General features: G+C 40.6%; 1 protein-coding gene across 1 annotated transcript; it reads left to right on the top strand.

Annotated features, from left to right (window-relative positions):
* Window positions 1-2,885: 2,885 nt before the first annotated feature.
* On the top strand, window positions 2,886-22,648 carry LOC137119793 (mothers against decapentaplegic homolog 6-like). The gene is made up of 4 exons (XM_067495882.1): window positions 2,886-4,318; window positions 5,934-5,987; window positions 6,405-6,482; window positions 21,686-22,648. Exons 1-4 carry the CDS (start codon window positions 3,577-3,579, stop codon window positions 22,321-22,323), a joined length of 1,512 nt encoding a protein of 503 aa, XP_067351983.1. The 5' UTR covers window positions 2,886-3,576; the 3' UTR covers window positions 22,324-22,648.
* Window positions 22,649-22,700: the final 52 nt, after the last annotated feature.

Raw genomic sequence — 22,700 nt, 5'->3', positions numbered from 1 at the left:
AATGATCAAATATTACATTACATCATTACAATTACAATTAGTTTATTTTTATTTTCAATAGAATGTTTACTTTTCAGGAGCCTTTAAGTACTTTAAGTCATACATATAAAGTTACTTTTAGTAATAATAAATTGCACCCATTCCATCAGCCACCCATAATGTATGTAATATCTCTTAGATCTTAGAGATTAAACGATAGAGACGGTCAGTGCTCCTCACCTTTTCATCAGTCTCTAATCAATTTGGAAACCAATGCACTTTTTAACGTTTTAGAATGCTTTAAAGACCATAAATCATGTTTACTGGGGCTGAGTCCCAGTGGTGTTTTTGTTGCCACTGAAACATTCAATTCTGTACGAAGCTCTTCCAAAACACTTCTCTCACCCCTCTCTGCATCAGATTGAGTTACCCAGTTTGAACAGGTGCCTAGTGAACCTCTCTGCAGCGCCACACACACAGATCCCCTCTTCTTCCTCGACCTTCTCCTTCTATCGTTGAAATCTGATTCCCGCTTCGTCTGCCAGCTCTTTCGTCCCTCAATACTCCAGTAGTGTTTGGGCACTGGTGCTGGACCAGCAAACATAGCTGTAACTGGACATGCCACTGACACCCAGGATTAACTGAGCACAGCCCTAAGTCCATAGCAGGAACATCCACTTAAACCAGTGTTTGTGGAGTCATTAAAATGCCAGTGTCAAGCGGTGGTGGAGGTGGTCACGTTGGCCCTGAGATGAGATGCCACTGGGGGATACCCTAACCCCCTACTCTGCCCCCTACACTCTTCTACTGCTACTAATGTTTAACAGGTCCTTGCACTCCACTTTGTATGTTTAGGTAATTTGGCTTTGTGATTTACTATTTGTAGAATTTAACTATACAGAATTTGGGGGGCGGTTCAATCTCTTATTTTGACATACGGCCAAGAGGAGATGGGGAGTGAAGCACCAACATGTTACCTGCAAAATCCCCGTCTATTAAGAGCAATGCGTGCAATTTAGCAGTGTATGGCACCAGTGTATGTGATCAGTGCCATCATTCATGTGTTCACAGACAGAGGTAAAAATGTCTTCATATGCTTCATTGTGAGCCTATTACTGTAATGTATTATACTGACAAGGGAAACATTTGGATACATTTTTCTAAAACAAATATTAGAAGTAGTTATTCACTTTCACAAAAAGTGATTAACTCACAAAATTAAATCACAAAATGGCTTTGTGATTGGCTTCGATTTACTTATATCGTTGAATGTCCTGGTATAGACATATTACTGAATGGGGACATAAAGAGTAGCAGTTTTTATATATGTAATAAAGTTGTATTATTAGCTATTACTGCATTGACAAATTATGAGAAAATGAGCCCCTGGGCACAGACAGGGGAAGAGCACCCACCCTTTATTTTTGCTTGTTTTAAGTCTGTAGTAATGTCATGCATGTTTTTGGACACTGTGTGTCTGATTTTGAGTGGCTGTGTTTGATTTTTGACATTGTGCATCTGCTTTTAACGTTCATGTCTGTTTTTGAATGTTTTATCTCTGATTTTAGTCATTCTGAGCCTCTCTTTGATCATTTCAAGTCACTCTTTATCATTTTGAGTCACTTTGCAACTTTATGTAGTTGTGAATCTTTTTGTGGTAAATGTGGACCTTGTTTGAAACTGAGCACTTTCAAACAAGAAATGTAAACTGTAACTTTAGATACTGTGTCTTAAGGCGACCCAACCTCTCGATCTCATGGGCCTATGCCTAATAGGCACATTCAGTAATTTATCCAGGTACTTTTGTCACATTATTTGACAAAAGTGCAATAAATAAACTAAAATTTGCAATAAAGCATCACATTTTACAAACTGATCATATTTTTCTTGTGTAACAAGAGTTTCAAAGTAATTAATAAATACCTTTTAATAATTTCTAAAATATACAATACAGTATAGTTTCCTCTGAAATGTGATGAAATGGGGTTGTAAAGGTAGGAGTATAGACAATTTTTCATTATAATAACAATAATAAATTATTGTAGTAGTAGTATACCGTTATAAGCATATATCTATTATAGTAGATGTTATTTTGTTGAAATTTTGCCCGTTGTGCCATTTATTTATTAATCTATTCATAATCTGTCTATAGACTAGATCAATGTGATTTTATCTGTGATCACCAGGGTGCTGAATATGTCCAGTTTGAGCAGTGCAGAACAGGATGTTGCGTCTTTAAGAGTTAAGAAACTTGAAACCGTGTTTGCGCAACAATCAGTGCGGCTCCCAGCCGCCAAAGTGTCTAGACTGGCACATGATGGCGGGAATCAACCAATGGCTCCAGAGCTTTTCTCTGGGGCCCACAGAGAGAGAGAGAGAGAGAGAGAGAGAGAGAGAGAGAGAGAGAGAGAGAGCGAGAGAGAGTCAACAAGACTGAATGACATGGTACGCTGTATGTGCTTCAAAATAAGAGCATTTTGTTTAAGTTTTAGAAAATTTTAGAAAAAGAACGTTTCCAGTTAAACAACAACAATAGTATTAACAATAATCATAATACATCGAAATTTACATAAGCTAGAACGGTGATAGAAATACAGGACATTTTTCAACATAAACGGTAACCTAAAATAATTTTAATTGTACGTTTAGCAGTCTTGCTGCGAGCCCTGAAAAACTTATTTTATAAAATGTAAGCTACATGGAGATTGGTTAGAGCATAATTGGTTTACATTTTTAATTTTTCTTGTTGAGCAAACGACTAAAGATTAATTTTCAGGATTTTTCACCGTTTGGGGTTTTTTTATTTTGAAAATCGTTGTCGGATAACTCTGGGTTTATTGTCGGTGGCTTTACTCTGTGTGTGTGCGCAGGAACGTGTGTGCGTGTGACTGTGTGTGTACTTGTGTGTGTACCCATCCGAAAAGGACTTGCAGGGGAGTGGAGAGTGGAGTAATTCCAGCTCTCTTTAAAACAACTTCTCAGCACGGAATCCGTCCTGGAGTTTGGCACTGAGTTCCCGACCATCTCTGCTTTATCCCAGGACTCTGCAGCAGGACTGTTTCTCCAGCCCAGGGACAGAAATCATCGGAATAACAGAGTTGTGGAGATTTATTTTGGGGTGCAAAAGGGAATTTACGGATCGACGGGTTCACGAAGCTCAAGCAGAAACTCTGGAAAACTTTTGGATTTATGTGTCTGATGCTCTTTTGTGTTCGTGTCCACTGATCGTGCTCCGGAGTAGTCTTACTATGGATTGTGGGTTGTGTGCGGGATCTCCCGAGTGTTGGGGAGTTGAAGGCTTTGAGACAGAACTGGCAAGAGTCGTGGCTTAATTGAGTTGGCGACAGCAGGTCACTGAGCAGTGACTGTGTGTAGCCTTCTCCTTCTTCAGACTTTTAGTTATGTTGAACGCGATGCATGACTGAATATGACTTTCTGATGCTGTGGAAGAGCCAGGAAACCGTGACCACCGGCTGCACGTGTGGTACGCACCGTGCACAAATCCCTGGTCTCGCACGACGAGTGTAAATCAATGTGGCATCTTTCGAGTCCCGCACGGGACCGACAGGACGCATCCAAAACTGTATAGGTTGTCGTATGTTCAAATCGAAACGCTCGGGTCTTGTACGGCGACTCTGGAGAAGCCGTCTGGTCACCGAGAGCGACGGGCGCGATGGAAGCAGACGAGGTGAGGCAGGACGGGTTGGTTCGGGTTGCAGACACTCAGGAAAGCTCAGCAGACAGGAGCAGCGGTCGGTGACACACGCTGAACCGGCTCCGGGACGCACGGGGGAGGCTAGCGAACTGATGGGGAGCGCAGACAGGGAGGCTGACGAGCAGCCTGACGGTGACCAGGGTGCCATGTGCGTCCCGGAGCACAGACGCTCCCGAGAGCGACAGGAGGGCGACAGTAGGACTGTAACCTGTTGTTTGTTTGGCGAATGGGATTTCAGTCCTGGGAGACCTTATTGGTCATCGAGAAAAGACGGAGGGGGAGCTTGTCAGTGCGCACCGAGGCACGCGGGGCTGGACGATGAGCTCGCGAGGACTTCTTATGCTTTTTTGAAAAGACTAAAGGAAAGATCTTTGGACGCCTTGGCGAAGGCTGTAGAGACCAAAGGAGGGACACCCAGTGAGTGCGTCATGGTGCCGAGAACTGAGTTGCGAGTCGGTGCTCATCACGTCTCTCCGGAGTATCTCCTGTGTAAGCTGTACCGCTGGAGCGACCTGCCGCTGTCCGTTCGCCTTAAGGCGCTGTGCTACTGCCAGAGTTTCGGAGCAGTGGACAGCGCTAAGGTGTGCAGCAACCCATATCATTACAGCCGCTTATGTGGGCAAGGTAAGGACACCAGCATTGGGGGGCGGGGATGAAGAAAGTCTTTCAACTTGAAAATGATCACATATGAGTAATTCTGTTATTCTGCCCTGCTGACATTGACAACATCAAACATCACTGGAAAGAATCAATCAAACATTTTTATGTGAGGTTCTGAGACTCTACTAAAACACCTGCACGTCCAAAAGACAAATGGAAGGCATTATAAGCATGACATCCAAAAAGCCCAACAATGGAATTGGGCTTAACCCCAACATATGATTGATTGCCCATAGACAAAGAAAAGAGAATGGAATTAATGGGAATTTCCAATAAATCAAGACTGTTGTTTGCCTGGGGCCCACAGCAACAGAAGAATGTTGTTATATTTAATTGACGTGTCAAACCTCGTCACAGCCACGAAAAAAACATAAACTAATTTTTTTTTTATATTTCTGAAAAACAAATTCAGGCGAGAAATTATTGCAAATATTTTCAGACTGCAGCGCTGAAAGCCAGTCATCCGTCATCACTTACTCCCTGCCCTGCAGTTTTAGAATCTTCTCATAACTCAGCTTTTACTTTAGACAACCATTACTTTGATTTCCTCTTGACATTCCAAACATATTACACACTTATTTAAATTTGCTCAATACGTTGCTGCTTCCAACATCATCCAATTGAAGGTCGCTCTCAAGTTGCACTTAGGCTCCTTTTCTCCGACAAGGAGGACCTCCTCTTGTTATTTAGGCGAAGGAGTGCCGATAATATACAGTTTGCTTAGTGCTGGCGCCAGACTGACTCGCTGGGTATCTGACTGACTGAGGACTCCAGCAATTACTGGCTCTGCTCTTAAAGGGGCCGTAGCCACAAACCCATGTCCACTTTGCACAGGAGGAACTATCCCTGCAGTAGCAGCAGCAATAGCAGCATTGCTTAGCTTTCAGTGTAGAAGCAGAATCCCACGAGGGTCTTAGCTAAAAAAAATGAAAGAAGACAAGCAAGGGACACATTTGAAATACTTCCAGGGACACATTGGATCTGAGTAATCATGTTGAATTATAGAAGTTCAAAAGAAAGGTGTGTCCGGAGCTCTGCAGCTGTCCTCTCTGTGCAAAGTGCCTTTTTTCTAAGGAAAGACAGGCTGTTGGTGTAAACGTGAATTATGAACACATTACTTCATCAAAAACAACCTACATAGCGCTGCATGTGAAGCACCGTATAGCCAAGAAAATCTCAGGTTTGCAGGGTCTTCTTTAAATTTGGAGTCATTTTGAAGGCATGGCATGATGGTCTAGGAAGAGGAAATTTATTTAAAAGACACAGAAGTTGAATTTCTTTTCACATTGTAATGATTCATTTAAGAGGACTTAGCACTACAGTTTTTTACAGCATTATATCGGCCTAATACATGTTATATGTCCATGTGGTATATGTAAGCTCATGACAAATAATAATAATAACATCATTTATTAGGCAACTCTAAGCTTTTTGCATACACCGGCAGCCGGCAGCATGCCTATATGGCTTTAGCCTTTATAGATTCACAGCAACAAACTATGTGAGACATGGTTAGTTCAGGTGTTTAGGATTAGGGCGCAGAACTGTTAACCTAATCTTATTTTTGTTGCATTTCTAGATTCGCCTCCTCCACCATACTCTCTGTCCCATTCCGATGAACACAAGCCACTGGGTGAGTATGGAAACATGGCCACCACATTACAAACCAGTAAATGACACAGAGGGAGTTCTCACCATTATATTTTTAGAGGGGAAACAGATTATGTTAAAAAAAGCCTGGTGCAGAGTCTTTACCTGTGCTCAGCTTCCCCTCTGTTGAGCACAGCTTCTAGACTTTGTGGAAACTGTCTACTCTGCTGTTTAAAAGAGATTTTTGAAAATCTGAATTGATTTTGATTGATAAATGGGTCTTAAAATGTCCAAGCTGATGCCTTTTCAAACCAACGGTCCAAACTGCAAGATTTACTATAATATTCGAAGCATTTGCTTCACATTAGATTTTTAATTGTTATCAATTACCAGCTTTGCTGTTGAATAACAATTTGAATCTCACACACTACTCTCTGCTGTCTACTTTTTCCATTTCTAGACTCAAGTCTGTCTTACACTGAAACTGTGCCCCCCCTCTTCTCCAATCCGCCTTACATTACGCCTAGAGACTACACAGGTGAGTAACTAGCGTCATTGCTGCAGACGTTAATTGCGAGCAGGCAGATGCTGGCCTCCGCAGGGTCTGATGACGAAAGCCAATTTGTATACTAGAAGAAGAGATTTTTTACAAATATGAATTAAGTCTGGCAGCACACATGGAAAAATGTGCATGTAAAAGCACACACAAATGCAAACACAAATAGGGTCATCTGTGAATGTTTATGTTAACGTTGAAGTCACACTTGTTGGGGTTATCGTGTTGTGCTTTCCTTCGTATTTTCAAAGGCTGTTAAGACAACCAAAACTTCCACTGCATAAAGCTTCTATTGTCAGGAGCATGCAGGGCTCAGTGGGGGTCTGGGGTCTCTCACTATCTAGATGGCACAGCAGTGTAGCTTTTCTTTCTGTCTCTCTTTCCCCACGCTTTCTCCACAGCAAAATATTTCACTGGGATGAAGCTGCAATAAGATCCCTATGCATACTCCCAATCCCCTTTGCCTCTCAAATCACCCATCCCCCTCTTTCCCCTCTTTCTTCCCTCAAATCCCTCCATTCCTTTCGGCAATTGAGCAGTGGAAAGAGGCTGGCATTTTGGGGGCGGGGGGAACTGAGCGACTCTGATGAGGCAGAGGTGTAGAGCTATGCGTGCGTGTGTACATGTGGAAAGCAGGGGGCTTGTGGACTGCATTTACACAGGAAACAGCCCCCTCTAGATGATGAAACTGGAGCTTTATTTGTTTACGTGCTGGGCTCCGGCGGAGAGGTTCTTGTAGCGCTAGAAGAAACCCACAAACCCACTTGATCAAGCGTCCCTGGTACTCACTTGTGGATGGTGTTGAAAGGTGAATGAACACCTATGAAGTCTGTGTAGTGTACCACAGCATCTGATGTTGTTGTCCAAATGAGACTTTCTTGGGTTTGTTTGTTCATTGGATCCAGAAATTGACTTTAGCCTTTTTGTTAACACTTGTAATTTGAGTGATGTATTTTTCCATGTTTGAACACAGGGCTGAAGCTAGCATTTTAGACATACTGAGGTCACAAGTTCCATTTTTATTTATTAAATAAACTGCTCAGCTACATTTTATTTCACAACGCAAACATCTTAATGCTGTTTCAAGGCTAAAAGTAGTCAAATTTAATAACTGAGTCTGCTCACTTGTACGTTAAATGCAGTAAACTCCCTCTTAGGTACGAAAACCACAAACTCAAAAAAATGTAACATTACAAACAACTATAGGCCAGATCAACTGTGATCAACTGCCCTTATGATTTTCTGTGGCCACCAGAAACTTATCATAAATATTCATTTTGAAAACAAATCATACTGTTTTTCCTTGCTTGTATACGCCATTATACAAACAAATCTGCCTAATTTATTAAATCCTTTTGATTGAATATACAGTGTTGTTTTTGGAAGTTATAGTTTAAAAATCATCCAAAGTCTGTTAGGTCAAGCTTACAAGTCAATCAAGAGGCAAGTTTTAGGTTGTTATCTGCGTAGGCTGAGTTGCGAGACAGGGTAGCTGCTATTGTTTGCCTGGTGAAATGAGTGGAAATAGATCAGTTTCCTTACAAGATGTGGTGTCTGCAGTGTTTGGGTTAATCTGTGTGTGTGTGTGTGTGTGTGTGTGTGTGTGTGTGTGTGTGTGTGTGTGTGTGTGTGTGTGTGTGTGTGTGTGTGTGTGTGTGTGTGTGTGTGTGTGTGTGTGTGTGGTCTCTGATGCTCTGCCCCTGACACCAGAACACTGGAGCCAAGAACTGGAACTCAGGCCAAGAGCATAAGTAGGAACGAGACTTGGCTCAACAGTAGCAGCCAAGAAATCTGCATTTAGCTTTTGTTGTTAACTTTGACAAGTTATAAACCTCCCATTTTAAGCCACGGCTGGTAGAACAATAGGAAATAAGCTGAACACTAAGCTTATTCCAACATGTATCAAAGAATTGGCTGTAGCTTAAAAACCTCTTCATGTTGGTTACATCTTTCAGTGTGTAGTAAAGTGTAAATGGATTTATTTTGTGCGGGTGATCCTTTGGCATATCATCTAAAGCCTTGATATTTTCTTTTGAACAAATACAAGCATTGAATATGTGCTTAGACACTTTACCAACTTTTTTATACCTTTAAAAACAACTGGCTTTAAAAAGAAAAGGCTGCAGCCGGGTGTGGTCAATACATACCTTTGCCCTGGCCTCTTTTATCATTCGATCAGTTAATGTTCCCTTCAAACCACAGCAAACTGACATGCTTTGAAAATGTAAATGTTTACAAGAAGTTTGGTAGGTTTACAGCTACAGTATGTCCCATATCTCTCTCTCTCTCTCTCTCTCTCTCTCTCTCTCTCTCTCTCTCTCTCTCTCTCTATATATATATATATATATATATATATATATATATATATATATATATATATTTACACACTCTCACTGGCCACTTTATTAGATACACCTGCACAATATAATGCTGTCCAATACAGTAGCTCTGCCATGAATTCTACTTTTTAAATAGGGTGGATCAGAGCCAAGACATTAGAACCATCTCTTCCTCAGTCCAGTACCACTCCACTAACTACTATGACCTTAATAATAAACAAAGAGTAGACATATCACCATTCTGACAATTTCAACTTTCAAAACTGAGAAATTATAACTTTGTAAAAGTAGAATTCATGGCAGAGCTGCTGTATTGGATTGCATTAGATTATACAGGTGTACCTAATAAAATGCCCAGCAAGTGTATATTGTGTGTGTTTACATGTGTTTTACTGGTTTTATTGGACAACACTATTGTTATATTTGCCATTGTGGCATTGATCCAATTTAGGTCTACCTTCAAAGATCTGATTGAGAATCAATACTTTGTATTGGGGCTTATTGTAGGTTGGTTAGTCTTAGTGTAACACCTCGGATTGGGCATTTTCTTATGGTTAAACTTATGGTTAAGGGCTAGGGAATGCATTATGTCAATGATTGCCCACAGAGCTATATAAAGGCCATTGTGTGTGTCTGTGTGTATGAGAGACAAGGAGGAATTTCTGCCCGACACAGCGATAAGATCATCTCAGGGTACTCATAGGGGCTCTGCCAGGACAAAACACACACACACACACCTATCATGTGGTTTATCACTTATCACTAAATACAAGTTATTAAGAAATCTGTAGCATTTTCTACTTGTCCCTCTATTCTCTTCCTGCCTTGTTTGCTTAGCATGGCTATATTGTTGGTGGTTTGCTGTAAGATGGTACTAAAAAGACCTACATAATTTAGTGCCAATTATAAGGTAAATGGTAAATGATCAGTTTTTCAGCAAAAACTATGAAATTATGTTAAATACAAAACAAGATGTAACACTTACAGGTTAACCCAACAGTAGTCACCCTTTCCAAATAGAAATCAACTAACAAAATAGCAAACGTCCCTAGATGAAGCCACACACGAGCTTCCCTGAGAAATATTAGCAAAAATAGTCTTCAAGGGAAAGGGGTAAAGTCAAAAAGGATGATATCCTTGTCAGTATTTCCTGTGTCATCCTGACATCATTGTTATTGCGAAACATCTGTCCACCTTGGTGCCATCGTGCCTGGTGAGTAAAGAAATGCAATGTTACTTCGTGGACATAAGCATGGCCTGGATGCACTGAAGGAAGACAAGAAGACTGCTCCCTCACTGCCCTCAGTAATCATATTTTGGTGGCTTGTTTGCTTAAGCAGAACAAGGTATCAGCCAAACATCCTGTCTCAAAGTCCTGTCTGCACTCGCTGCAGTATTAACCCCATGAATTGGCCCTTTGACTGATGGGGCACGGCCAAGGAATGTTGGGAAATTGGGAAGGTGAGGGGGAGTAGGGTCTCCAAGTGAAAGAGGTGGGAGGGGGAAAAGGGGGTCAGACTCTGGAGAGTGACATCTGATACGCGTTTGAACATATCGCAGTTAATACTTACGAGACATGGAGCTGAGCTGATATTCTTGGAAGTTAGGAAGACAGTTTTAAGAGCTTGACTGCACCGTGCTGTTTCAGTGAGTTAGGTCTGAAGCTTTCCAGGTCAGTTTAGGTTGAAGTATTTTAAATCATCAATTAAAGATGTCACTCAAAGAAACATACACAATCCATACAGCATACAAAAAAAATCCCCTGCTGATCACAAGAACACTCATTTCAATATGAGCTGAAAAATAGTCCAAACACTAAACATTCTTCTTCGTTCAGTGAGAATCTGTCTGGACGGGTCCTCTCAGTGACCTGAACATCCAGCCTGTTTGCTGGCACGCGTACAACTCTTGCTCTTATGCCTGACTGAGACACATTAGACTATGGAATCAAGTGCTGGCCCATTAACTATTTGCCATTTCCTCAAGTATTTTCCATCACGTTTTTTTTTTTTTCACTACAAGCAGGGTGCGCAGTGAGGACACAGCTCACAACTCACTACAAGCTCTTTTGTGTTAATTTGATAAAGTTTTTTTTTGTTCATGTCCTTTAGTTGTTTTTTTTTTTCTATTTTCTATTCAACAGTTTGTGTTGAATGTCAGGATGTTTCGACTGATATTAAAAATAAGTCTCTAATAAATGTGAATTTATATACACAAAATTTCCAACAATAGGAAATAAAATAACTACATTTCATAAGGAAGATGTTAATTAGGATATCTAGAAAGTCACATAAAATATGGATTAGGGAAGTGGTCACTGAAATCTGAAGGATAACTTCAGTGATTTTCTATACTTTATTGTATATCCAACAACCCCCCTATACAGACAAATGAACAAAGAATCAAAAGCACTTGGTTGTGAATCTTTTTTTTTTATTAAATCACCATACATTTCTTCAGCGGGCAGCACAGTGGTGGAGTGGTTTGTGTTACTGCCTCACAGTTAGAAGGTTGTGGGTTCATGTTCATGGCTGACCATGGCATCCTGTGTGGGTTTCCTCCCTTGGACATGCAAGTGGTGACTCTGAATTGCCTGTGGGTGTGAATGCTTGTTTGTGTATTTCTGTCTTTGTTGGCCCTGAAAAAGACTGAAACCTGTCTTGCCCCTTGATAGCTGGGATAGGCTCCAGCCCTCCTGCAACCCTAAACAGGATAACTGCTTATGGATAGATCAATGGTTAATGTAAGCAAGCATAAACTGCACATATGTGGCCGCCACTTTGGGGGTAACATTTTTACCAACTTATGAAGAAACATGTCACTGCATGGAGCTGTGTCTCTGTCTGGTGTGGACTTAACCATTTCTTGAAATACATCAGAGGTCTACAGCACAGTAAAAGCAAACCCATTTTGGAGACCCCTTGAGTAAAGGCAATACACTGTTGGACTTAGGGTCTGTATGGGAATTGTTGAAAATATAATTGATGTAGGAAATGCCCAAATTATCCTTTAACTAATAATCTCCATGAAGTACTTTATTATAACAGTAGCTCCTCTTGGGATCCACATAAATGTACTGCACTGTGTATATCCATTCTACCCATCTCCTTAAGACTCCAACATTAGAGAAATCCAGAACTTCATGTAATGTCTTCTTCTGGCCATAATCCAGGGAGAGAGGGCAGTTGTTACTGTGAAACTGGGAAAACAATTCAGTAATAAAAGCACAATTTTCAGTAAAGTGGGACCTCTGATTTTATATATATTATTTTATTAGTGTAAGTGTAGCATTTTTACCCTTATTTATCTGATCATACAGTCTGTCATCTTTTTCCCAGACAAAATACCTGACATGTTAATTTCCTCATTGTTTACTCTACTATTTGTAAATGGTCTGCACTTATATAGCGCTTTTCTTCCTATTGGTACTCAAAACGCTTCACACTGCTTCTCATTCACCCCTTCACAATCACAATCACTCACACGCCGATGGGGGAGCTGCTATGCAGCTGGCCATAGCTCACTGGGAGCAACTAAGTTGGGGTTCAGTGTCTTGCTGTTATGTCTATTCAGTTTGTTGTTTATCCTGACTTTTAATTTCGCCTTGAATCAAACCCAAATCTGTTAAATATTTCCTTTGTCTAATTAATCTGTTTTAATCATTACATAGAAATAAGCTGTAAACTGGACTGATGGAGCTTTATCACCTCGAAGGCTTTAATGCTCTGTCACTGAGGATACACAAAAATACAGAAAGCTGTTTCCTGGCTGAATATAATATAGCTTGCTCCCAAACAGTCAACATGCATAAATACTGTGTAACCGAGGGTAACTGAGGCCTTTAATATGCATAGAACAGAACACTGAACCACAAGAGAGAAAATAAAGACATATTTATTTATTACACTATTTTGGTCTTTTTTTCCGTACAGTTATTCCTGCGTTTGATCTTTATACATTCAGGCTCACTAAAAGCAACACTGGTCTATGTTAACACTTTGTCACCTATACTGCTGCCAGATACAAATGTTTACAGATTTGCAGATGCAGAAGCTTGTTTCAGACACCTTGAAGTACAATTTAATGAGCAGGCCTGGAGCTCTTCAGGTTAATCCTTTCCAAGAAGTGTTACACATCGCTTATAATCCTCATTATGAAGCATGGGCTTTTTATGCTGCAACAAGCAATAATGTGTTTTTCTTTTAGTTGTATTTCTTTTTCTTGTCTTATATTAGCCCATTTTTTTTCATTTGTTATGTAAATGCAATGTTGCTTCCAGTCTTTCTTGCTCCCTTTCTTTTTAGCGTCCTCCTTCTCTGTCTGTCCTACTCTTATTTGCTTTCGTAGTCTTTCAGTCCATGTTGTCAGGACATCACAATTTAAAATAAGGTTTAAATTACAGGACTGGCTGTGGCTTTCTGTTCCCTCAGAGTTTTTGCCAACTCGCAATTTGGCTTTTAATGGAATCCCGCCATGTTGCTGAACCTAAAGACTCTTTGCAGATGTTGACAGGCTCTGACTCTATGAAATGTACGGATCTGTCGCCTGTACTGTGAGCTCTGAACACACGCTGATTTAAAACTAAAGTTTACTTTAAGGAAACAGGGTTTTCAGGAGATTTAACTACTTGTTGTTTTCAAGATCAATCTGTTGAGCATGAACTAAGCACTCACATGTGATACTTGAAACCACATTGAGAGTCAGTCATACAGAATTTATGCTTCACTATTCAAATGTAAGCTTTACCTATTAGTCACTGACAACAGCCAACTTGTGTGTGTTGTAAATTATGATCATGTCTGATACTTTTGAATATGCTAGAAACTTGTAATGGAATCTTTTGTTAAGGGCAAATGAATTTGCTTTAAGTTTGTCTAAAACCATGTAATGAACATTTGCAATACATATACATACTTAAAGCTACAGTATGCAACTTCAGCTTGTGTTAGCCTGAGATTCGAGATTAAACTACTCGCCCAGCCATTCCTCTCCCTGCCGTTATACATTATGCTGTGATCTGCTACACTTGAAAAGAAAGTTAAAGCTTTAAATAAGTACACAAATGTTCATGGTTAAGCTGCACCAGTCAGTATGTGTGTCATGTGAAATTCACAGTAGCAGCAAACCCACACATTGCCTGACTCTGCAGTTCCTATCGGTTGTACAGTGTGTTTCTGATCATTATTTCGTCTTCTGGTTCATGCTCACTGCTTTCATGCCATCCTTTTCAGCTGGGGCAGGTAGCTGTTTGCTGAAATAAAAGGCTGTATTGACTACACGCTACTGTACCAGTAATAAATGACAGGCAATTAACATAGTGAATATAGTGGGGTATTAAGCAGTTTCACAGCCAGATTTCCCCTCAGAATTTCCAGGAAGCTAAAATGGAGCTAAAACACAGAAAAAATTTGACATAACTATGACTGCAGTAAATGCTGTGTAACTATTGGCTAAGGAGAGGGTCTGTGTGCTCATGCAAAATGTTTTTGCGCTCATATATATTTTCTGAGCTGCATCTACTAAATTGTTGCAGGTCTTACCTCATGCATTGTGTCTTTAGTCCGCAGTCTTATATTTCTATATCAGTGTATCTACACTGGAGTTTCACATTCAGGTAATTCTCCCAAATTAAGCTTTAGAAGGAATTTCATAATTTCATTTTTCACAGGGGAACAAATGGATCTATTCCACCAATAAATGTGTGTAATTATGTTGTGAGGAGTGAAGGCCATATATTTGGACCACGTGAGGTTCAATGAGAGACTTGACCCCTGTGACTAGCTGAAAAGCGGGAGGAAGTGTTGAGGAAGAGGGCCTTTCCAGGAATGTGTTGGGAGGGGAGACTTGTCAACTACCAAGCTCTGCTTCTCTGCTTCTGCTTTTGTCTTTTAACTGAGATTCAAATTGCTTTTCTTTAAGTTGTTTGTCCAAAACTGAACACCAGTTATGCTTAAAGCTACAGTATGCCAGAGTTCATTATGAAGCAGTAAAGTGTCATCAAGATCTGCCTATTTGTCACTCTTTCACAATGTTACGATACCTGTTTCTGTGTCCCTGGTACCTCTGTAGGTGCGTAACAGCTGCATATAGTATATATACACCACATAAACAGCAAATTGTCTGCTGCTTTCACTGCGCTCTGTCAGAAAATACATATGACTGAACATCATTGCATCTGGTGGGAATGTACAGCTCAAACCCTTTAAAAAGAGCCTATGCAGAACAATAAATCACCTTGTGCTTTAGCTGCTGTGACAGAATTTCAATTCCATGCTTCTCTAACTGGGTAAGTTGCACCTAAAGCAGTTGTAAAAGTTGGACTTAAAAAAAATACATGTTGCAACGAAGTGAGGCTAGTCAGTTCTGATTACTCATGTTAATTTACAGCATTCAAATAGACCATCAGTTCCAAAGAAAATAAAATGCACATAAAGTTAAAGCTACTCATTAACCGTTCATAGCACTCTGGTGAGGTGGCCGGGTGTCAAACAGAGAGAGTATCACAGATAGTGCATCGATCATTGTTCATAGTAGTTCTGCTTATTAATTGAGACTCTCCAACTTAAGGAACATATTATGCATCAAATCACCTTCTGTTGTTCTAGCATTGCAGAACCTGCAGAAAACAGAAATTTTGAACTTGCTACCGAATTCACAATGTCCAGTGGTAAAGCTGTTTTGCAGATTAAAACATAATGCTTCAGATAGTTGTCATCATGGGCTAGTGGCACTGAATCCAAATATTAATGACAGCAAAACAGCAGCAATGTAAACATGCCATTGTGCATATTCAGGAGGAGGAGGTTGAGTGATTCAATGTAAACTGATCGCTTTGTAGTACTCAGTGCAACTTCCTCATCCAGAAGTTGCTAACATTGAACAATAACCCAAGGCTCTAAAGTATCCTTTATGGACGGATGACCTGGCTGGATTTATTATCTGCTTGTAATTAGTGAAAGGTTCTGAGCAAGTAGTTCTCAGTATATAAACCTAATAATGTAATGGAGACATATTTGGATTGGATTAGTTGGCAAACTTATCTATTTTTTATTATCAGAACAGGAGTTGCTCTCATTTCCAGTATTGTGACTTTAATGCAGTATTAAGTTGAGTTCATTTAACTCATTAGGTTTCGAAAGGAGACCTAGTGTATATGTAGAATTCCTAGCAGGCATTGTTTGAGAGTTTGAGATCTTTCCGCACATTGTTCACTTTTGTAGTTTGAAAGTCTGGCAATAATAGTAAAAAAATGCTACTACGATAAAAGATAATTTTGACATCAGTCATCACCTTGTACAATTAAAATTTAACAAAGTGACTGAGCAAACTATGAAGATACGATATGCAAGTTAAAGGTAGAGACTGAAAATCGAACCACTCTACTTACATCTTCTAATCTCTGCCACACACTGCCTTACAATTCAGATAGATAACAATATCTGAACAACAAATTTACTAATTAATCACAAATAATAAAAATTCTCTGATTGGTTAGAGGCCACAATCAGTAACTTGTAGAAGCGAATATGTACAAGCAAGAATCTCAGAAGAAAACTCAGTCTGAGTCATATGATGGTTCTATTGGTCATGGGAGCAACTTATAACAGCTGGGAAAAAAATTAAAGATGTTATATACTGTACCTTTAACATGGTACAAAGTATGAGAATAGCAAGTTTATCATGTAACAAGAGTAGGGAGAAGGAGGGCTGGGAAGGGCAAAAAGAAGGACTCATTCAGAGTCTCACGATAGCACCAGCTTAAGTTGCACACTGCACCTTTAAGCAGACATAGATTTGCAAGTTAAAACAAATACCTAAGCAGTTTAATGAACTGAATCTAAATCACACTAAGACAAAAGTTTACCCAACATGCATTTAGTTATCTTAGAAGAGCGATTTGCATTTTGTTTATGTGACACAAAGTTTTAAGGCAGCCCTTTCACTCATTTTTTTAGTTAGGGTTTTAGTTTAGTCTTTTTTTGTTTGTTTGTTTGTTTAACCATGTATTATTTTCAAAGTGCCAGCTTTAATTGAATTAAAAAGAAGAACCTTTATGATAGGTTTCACAAGCATATGAGTTTGGAGATTTCTTGAAATGTAATCAACGACATCAACACAATCTGGACTCCCAGTGTTCTCACAGTGACAACATGAGTTGTCCAGGATGCAGTGACATATGCAAAACTTGAGACATTCCTTGAACTGAGTTGCACTTTGAAGTAGCATCAGAAATACAGGAAACTGGTTTCTTTCCCTCTTCCTGATGGATCAGTGGTAGAGCATTGGGTTTGGGATGCAGAAGGCTGCAGGTTCAAATCCCACCCCACCAGTTTTGGCTCTGCCCAGCCACCAAGGGTCACCTTGGTGCAGTCCCAAGCCCAGTTGAAAATGGGAAGGTTGCAGCAGGAGGGGCATCTGGTGTAAAAACTCTGAGCTTTGATATGATGCCAAATCAATGTGTGGAACATTTTCTGCTGTGGCTACCCCTGTAGGGACGAGCTGAAAGCCGTTGATCTTATTTGGTTTCTTACCCTCTTGTAAGTGCTTACTAAACTGTCCTCAGACATGTTTTCCTAGGATTTTAAAAAAGACGCATTGTATAAGTTTGTGCTGTGGCTCAGTTGTTGTGCATTTTTACGAATTGTGGTCAGCTGTAGAGTAGGTATAAATTTATGTTTCTTATATTTCTTCTGTAGATGAACAAGAAGCTCAAAAATGTCAAATTGCACATAGCAGCAGGCTGCATCTTAAGATCTACATACTGTATGCAAGAATGTCTGTGTGTGTGTGTGAGCAGGAACCTTGTTGTGTTTGACTGTAAAGGCCATGTCTGGCGATAACGTAGCCCTCTGATGGCAGAGATAGTGGAGACGCCAGCCTAAATGTGGCTTGCTGAATTGAAGTTGCCCTGTAATGATAGTTGTCTCAAACTGCACAGAACCAACCATTTGTAGCCTGGGAGGGGTGTTTTCTTTTCCCCCTTATTTTATTATTTACTGTTTAAGAGCGGTGGGAGGTAATTTGAGGAAGCTAAATTAAAACAAAGCATCTTTGAGGCGACTGTTGATGGACAGGAGCCGAGTTCTATCCTCTTCTCTTTTCCTTCAACCCCCCTTCACTCCCTCTCCTCCTCCCTCGCCCCAACCCACCCACTTCTTTCAGCATAGTGGAAGAGTCTAATAACTGGAGGGGAATCTAATCCTTGGCACTGGATGAAAGACGGGGGTCTCCCTCCCTCTCTGTCTTTCTCACAGTCCCTTTCTCTCTCTTCATTTTTTCCATGGATGCTGGTTATGCTTGGCAGGTTCTCTCTCTCCCTCTCATTTTCCCGCTCCCCTTTTCACTCACTCAGGCTCTCTTTTTTATTCCTCTACTTACCTCTTTTTGACAACTTTCTTCCTCTCTCTCTACAGGTTAAGGTTAGCAGGAGTGAACATCCACAGCTTAGGGCAGGGTAGAGAGAAAATCAGAAAGCTTCAAGGAATAGAGATTTTGGGAAACATGTTTATGCGAGTTGAAAATCAAGCTGCATGCTTCTGGCTATGCAAACCACACATGCCCACAAACCTATGCAATTAAATAACTGTGGCTTGCCCCTCAAAGTTTGAAAAATAAAGGTCTGCAGGGCCCGAAGTGACTCCTTGAGGATGATTTGTTCATTGGTCTTGAAGAACTGCTTCCAAACCACTTCCTTAGATAATCAGATTAACCAATGTATTTATGAAGGCTAGAAAAACACAAAAGGATGTAGAAGTATATAAATTGCTACATTTGAACACAGAACCATCCGTGTGTTTTATAGATTGTGCAATAGGAACATGCAGCATGTAGGAGCCCTTGGATAAGAAGAGCAATACTATTTTCCTGTTTGTTTGAATATAACATATCAGTGATGCTTCAGTGAGGCACACATAGTTATCTTCTTACTTCACTGTTTGTACTAACTGAACAAATAAGATAAAATGTTTTTAGTGAGTCGTACTACAAGGGGTTTTAGGAAGCTTTTGTGGCCTTTGTATGGAACCAGACTGTTTCCTTCTGCTAAGCTAAGCTAACTGCCTATAGGTTTGTCTGTACAAACATAATAGAATCAAGCTTCAAAGCTAGCTTAGCAAGAAAGCCAATTTGTGTATTTCCCAAAATTACCTACTCATTTTATTATATCCAAAGCAGAAGCAGGATGGAAAATAAAAGAAGATGAAGGGAGAGGATAGGTTATGTGCCGTTGTTAGTACAGGTTGAACAGTCTGTGGGGAAGCCAGCAGGAAACTGTTAGACCCCTGAACTGCTTTATATCAGTCCACCAACAAAGCTAGTCTACACATGAAGTTGTAGATTATTGTAATTTAATTACAGATATACATTTTTTTTGTTTTGTCTTCCACCTATCGTTACACCTTTGTTCAGATCTTAGAAAAAACAATCACCAGCATTGTGAGATTGGCAATAAGAGACAGTAATTTTGAGATGACATAACAAAGGCTACTTTCCTAACTGGCAAACAGAGCTGTTAAATGATGGTTTGGCTTAAATGGTTAAAGGCCTAAATTGCTACCAGCCCTCACATACAGATGCAGCACGAACATTCACACAGTCACGCACTAACACACAGTTTTTCAGCTTCCTCCTCTCAAATGTAAACATACTGATAACCTCCAGTTTGAACCTGTCTTTAAAAATTCCATTGAAGAAGTCGGTGGCCTACACATCCCCCCTCCACCTCTTACTCCCTTCTCACACAAACTCATTATACCTTCAGTTGGATGATAGCCAGGGTGAGCATGATGACACTAAGAACAATGCCAAAAACAATAAATATGACATGCTGTACTACTGTGGTTGTGTACTACTTTAGTTTTTTACTTTAAACCATTTCCATAGAAGGCTAGAAGAAATGTAGTCATGATTCAGTCTTGCTATTTATTGAGCCCTATTTGAGGGCTCTTTTAAACATTTATGAATCCTCGAGGAGGTACGTGGAAAGTTACCCATGAGAAAACCAATAAACAGAAATAAATTGAGGCCAGTGATAATTGAAATACAATGGACATCAAACTTTGCAAAAATGCAGAAGAGTTACTATTTGAGCTAACATGCACACTCATAAATAATTAACCATGACTTTAAATTACCATGGAAGTTTATTTGCATAGCAGCTTTTGGTAATTTGGTTTGTTATACATAGATATGACACAGAATTACTGTGAAACTCAGAAAAGTCCCAAGTTGTTTTGTTGTCTTCTTCAGAAATTAATTTGATCGTGATCTCATAAAGTTTGCTGTGTTCCCCCATACATATTTGTGTTGCTTATTACAGGGAAGAGCGTTGCTTGTAAAAGTGTGTGTGTGTGTGAGTGTGTGTGTGTGTGTGTGTGTGTGTGTGTGTGCCTGCATGTGTGATTGGGTGAGAGAGGGACACAGTAAGAGAAAGCGAGAGAGATCCTGCGAGCTGAGCAGCTCCTCTTTTGTTGAAGAGCTGTAAAAACCCCAGACTGCAGGAGTTGCCAGCCTGGAATTCACTAATGACACACGTGGGCCTCAGATGAGAAGTGCAATTTTGTGTGTGTGTGTTATAGTCATACTACTTAGCTCAGAATGCCCAATTTGTGTGTGTACATATATGAGGTCCTATGTCATCTACTGTGTACAAACATACATTGCCTCCCCCATGTCCTCCCCGTCCTTCTCCCATTGTCTCTCATACACACCCCACTCCTGCCACCACTAACCCACCGCTGCACCCACCTACCCTGTCCCCCTGAAGGGAAAATGGCTGTTGTGCAAATACTACACACCTACCATAATCGTGTCCTCATCCTGACTTCATCCAAAAGAAACTTGTTAATGGAAGAAGGGATGTGGCCGTTCTGGCCCCTGCTGGATAAAGAGGGGGTATTCGCTGGAATATGAAAAGAATGGGGCCACAGGCACATTGGTTTTTAAATCCTCTGTGTCAATAGAGTCTCTGAAGCAAAATAATGGCATCACTCTGTGTGGGAGTTAATGTGAGCTGATAGCATGAGAGCTAGGGGGCCAAGGGTTCACGGGCATGCACTAGGTTGACAGAGAGCTGAATGCTTACCACCTTCCCCCACCCCCACCCCTCTCTGCTACTTTTTAGCTCCTCGTGATGTGAACTCTGGATGTGAACGAGAGTTCTGGAAAGAGATGGTGAGGTATGTCAGTGGAGGAAGAATACTCTCTGTATTCTTTTTAATTTATCATAATTTGTGACTGAAACACAATCATGTCACTTATTATTCATTTTTAATTTAGTTTGTTTAACAGGGATCATATAGCTTAATATTATTACACAGAGAAAGCCGTGCATCAGATGACTATGCAAACAAAATCAGGGGATTGCAAGATGTAAGCTGTAGGAAGAGAGAGACAGTGAGCACATTGCTGTGTGTGCTTTTGCAAATATTTAGCCCAGGTGAAGTAAACCAGCTGGTGACAAGTCACTTCTTGAGGTTGGCCCTGCCACTTTGGAAGCACAGTCTATGTGGAGTCTGTCACAGGTAGCATCAACAGCAGCAACAGTAGATTGCATTCTGTTCGTCATAGGCACACACTCTTTGTTTCTCTGCTGCTGTTGTTTACAGTAAATATTTATTAGTATTTGTTTCACACCGTCAAGCATGGCACATGGCTTTTCACTGCATCAGTGACTTGTTTTTGAAATGCTGGTAACAATTTCAGTGAAATTTGCCCTGGTACAGTCTGAAACCAAATTTTGCCTCTGCTCCCACTAACACAACAATACTTACATCCCCTCGCTGTAGTGTTCAACTAGCATGCTCTCCAATTCAAGCATTCATTTTTAAATTTTTTTCTTGCCAACAGACACTGGTACCTCCATCGGCTCTTCGACCTCCAGTGGACATCGCTCTCACTGGTGCAGCGTTGCCTACTGGGAGCAGCGCACACGCGTAGGTCGTCTTTATCCAGCCTACGAGCCCTCGCTCAGCATCTTCTACGACCTACCTCAGGGCACAGGCCTCTGCCTCAGCCAGCTCCACACCAACCCCTACCCAAGACACAGAGGTGACCCAGGCAGCCATGGCACATTGGGTCTTCATGGGCATCACAGCCATGGAAGTGGAGGGAACGGCAGCAGTAGTGTGCAACAGATACGGAGTAAAATCGGTTTTGGCATCGTGCTGAGCCGTGAGCCTGATGGAGTCTGGGTGTACAATCGCAGCCAGCACCCCGTGTTTGTCCACTCACCCACTCTGGACCTCCCCAGCGCTCGAGGGCTGAGTGTGAAAAGGGTGATGCCTGGCTTCTCCCTCAAGGTGTTTGACTATGAGCGCTCCAGCTGGATGGCAGAGCACGGCGTGAAGCCTGAAAGCCAGGAGGGGCCATGGGACCCCCACAGTGTTCGCATCAGTTTTGCTAAAGGATGGGGCCCCTGCTACTCCCGACAGTTCATCACCTCTTGTCCCTGCTGGTTGGAGGTGTTGCTCAACAACCACAGATAGCACAAAAACAATTCACGCTCACAGACTCACATGAGGTTTCCTGTATCCTAATTGTAATCTACCTAGATTTAATATAAAATTTATATATTCTTTAAAATATATTATACATGTAAATACTTGAGTCATTTTTACATTGCCATTATTTATGTATAGTGTAATGTGTATATGGACAAAATAAAAAGGAACAAGAATATGCACTTTTGATTCTATATATATGCATTACAGATTCTTTGTCACTTTGCAGGTATAAACTGGTTTATGTTCTCATGATTTATCAATTCCATCAAAACGTATGCCATGCACACATTGTTAATAAAATATTTGTATAAAATAAATGCCTCTGTGGTGGTCTTCGGTGCTTTCGCTTGGGCTTTGCA

This window comes from Channa argus, chromosome 2, assembly GCF_033026475.1.
Source record: "Channa argus isolate prfri chromosome 2, Channa argus male v1.0, whole genome shotgun sequence".
Classification (NCBI taxonomy): domain Eukaryota; kingdom Metazoa; phylum Chordata; class Actinopteri; order Anabantiformes; family Channidae; genus Channa; species Channa argus.
Note: the sequence above shows the minus strand (reverse complement) of the source record. Positions and strands in the feature narration are given on the sequence as shown.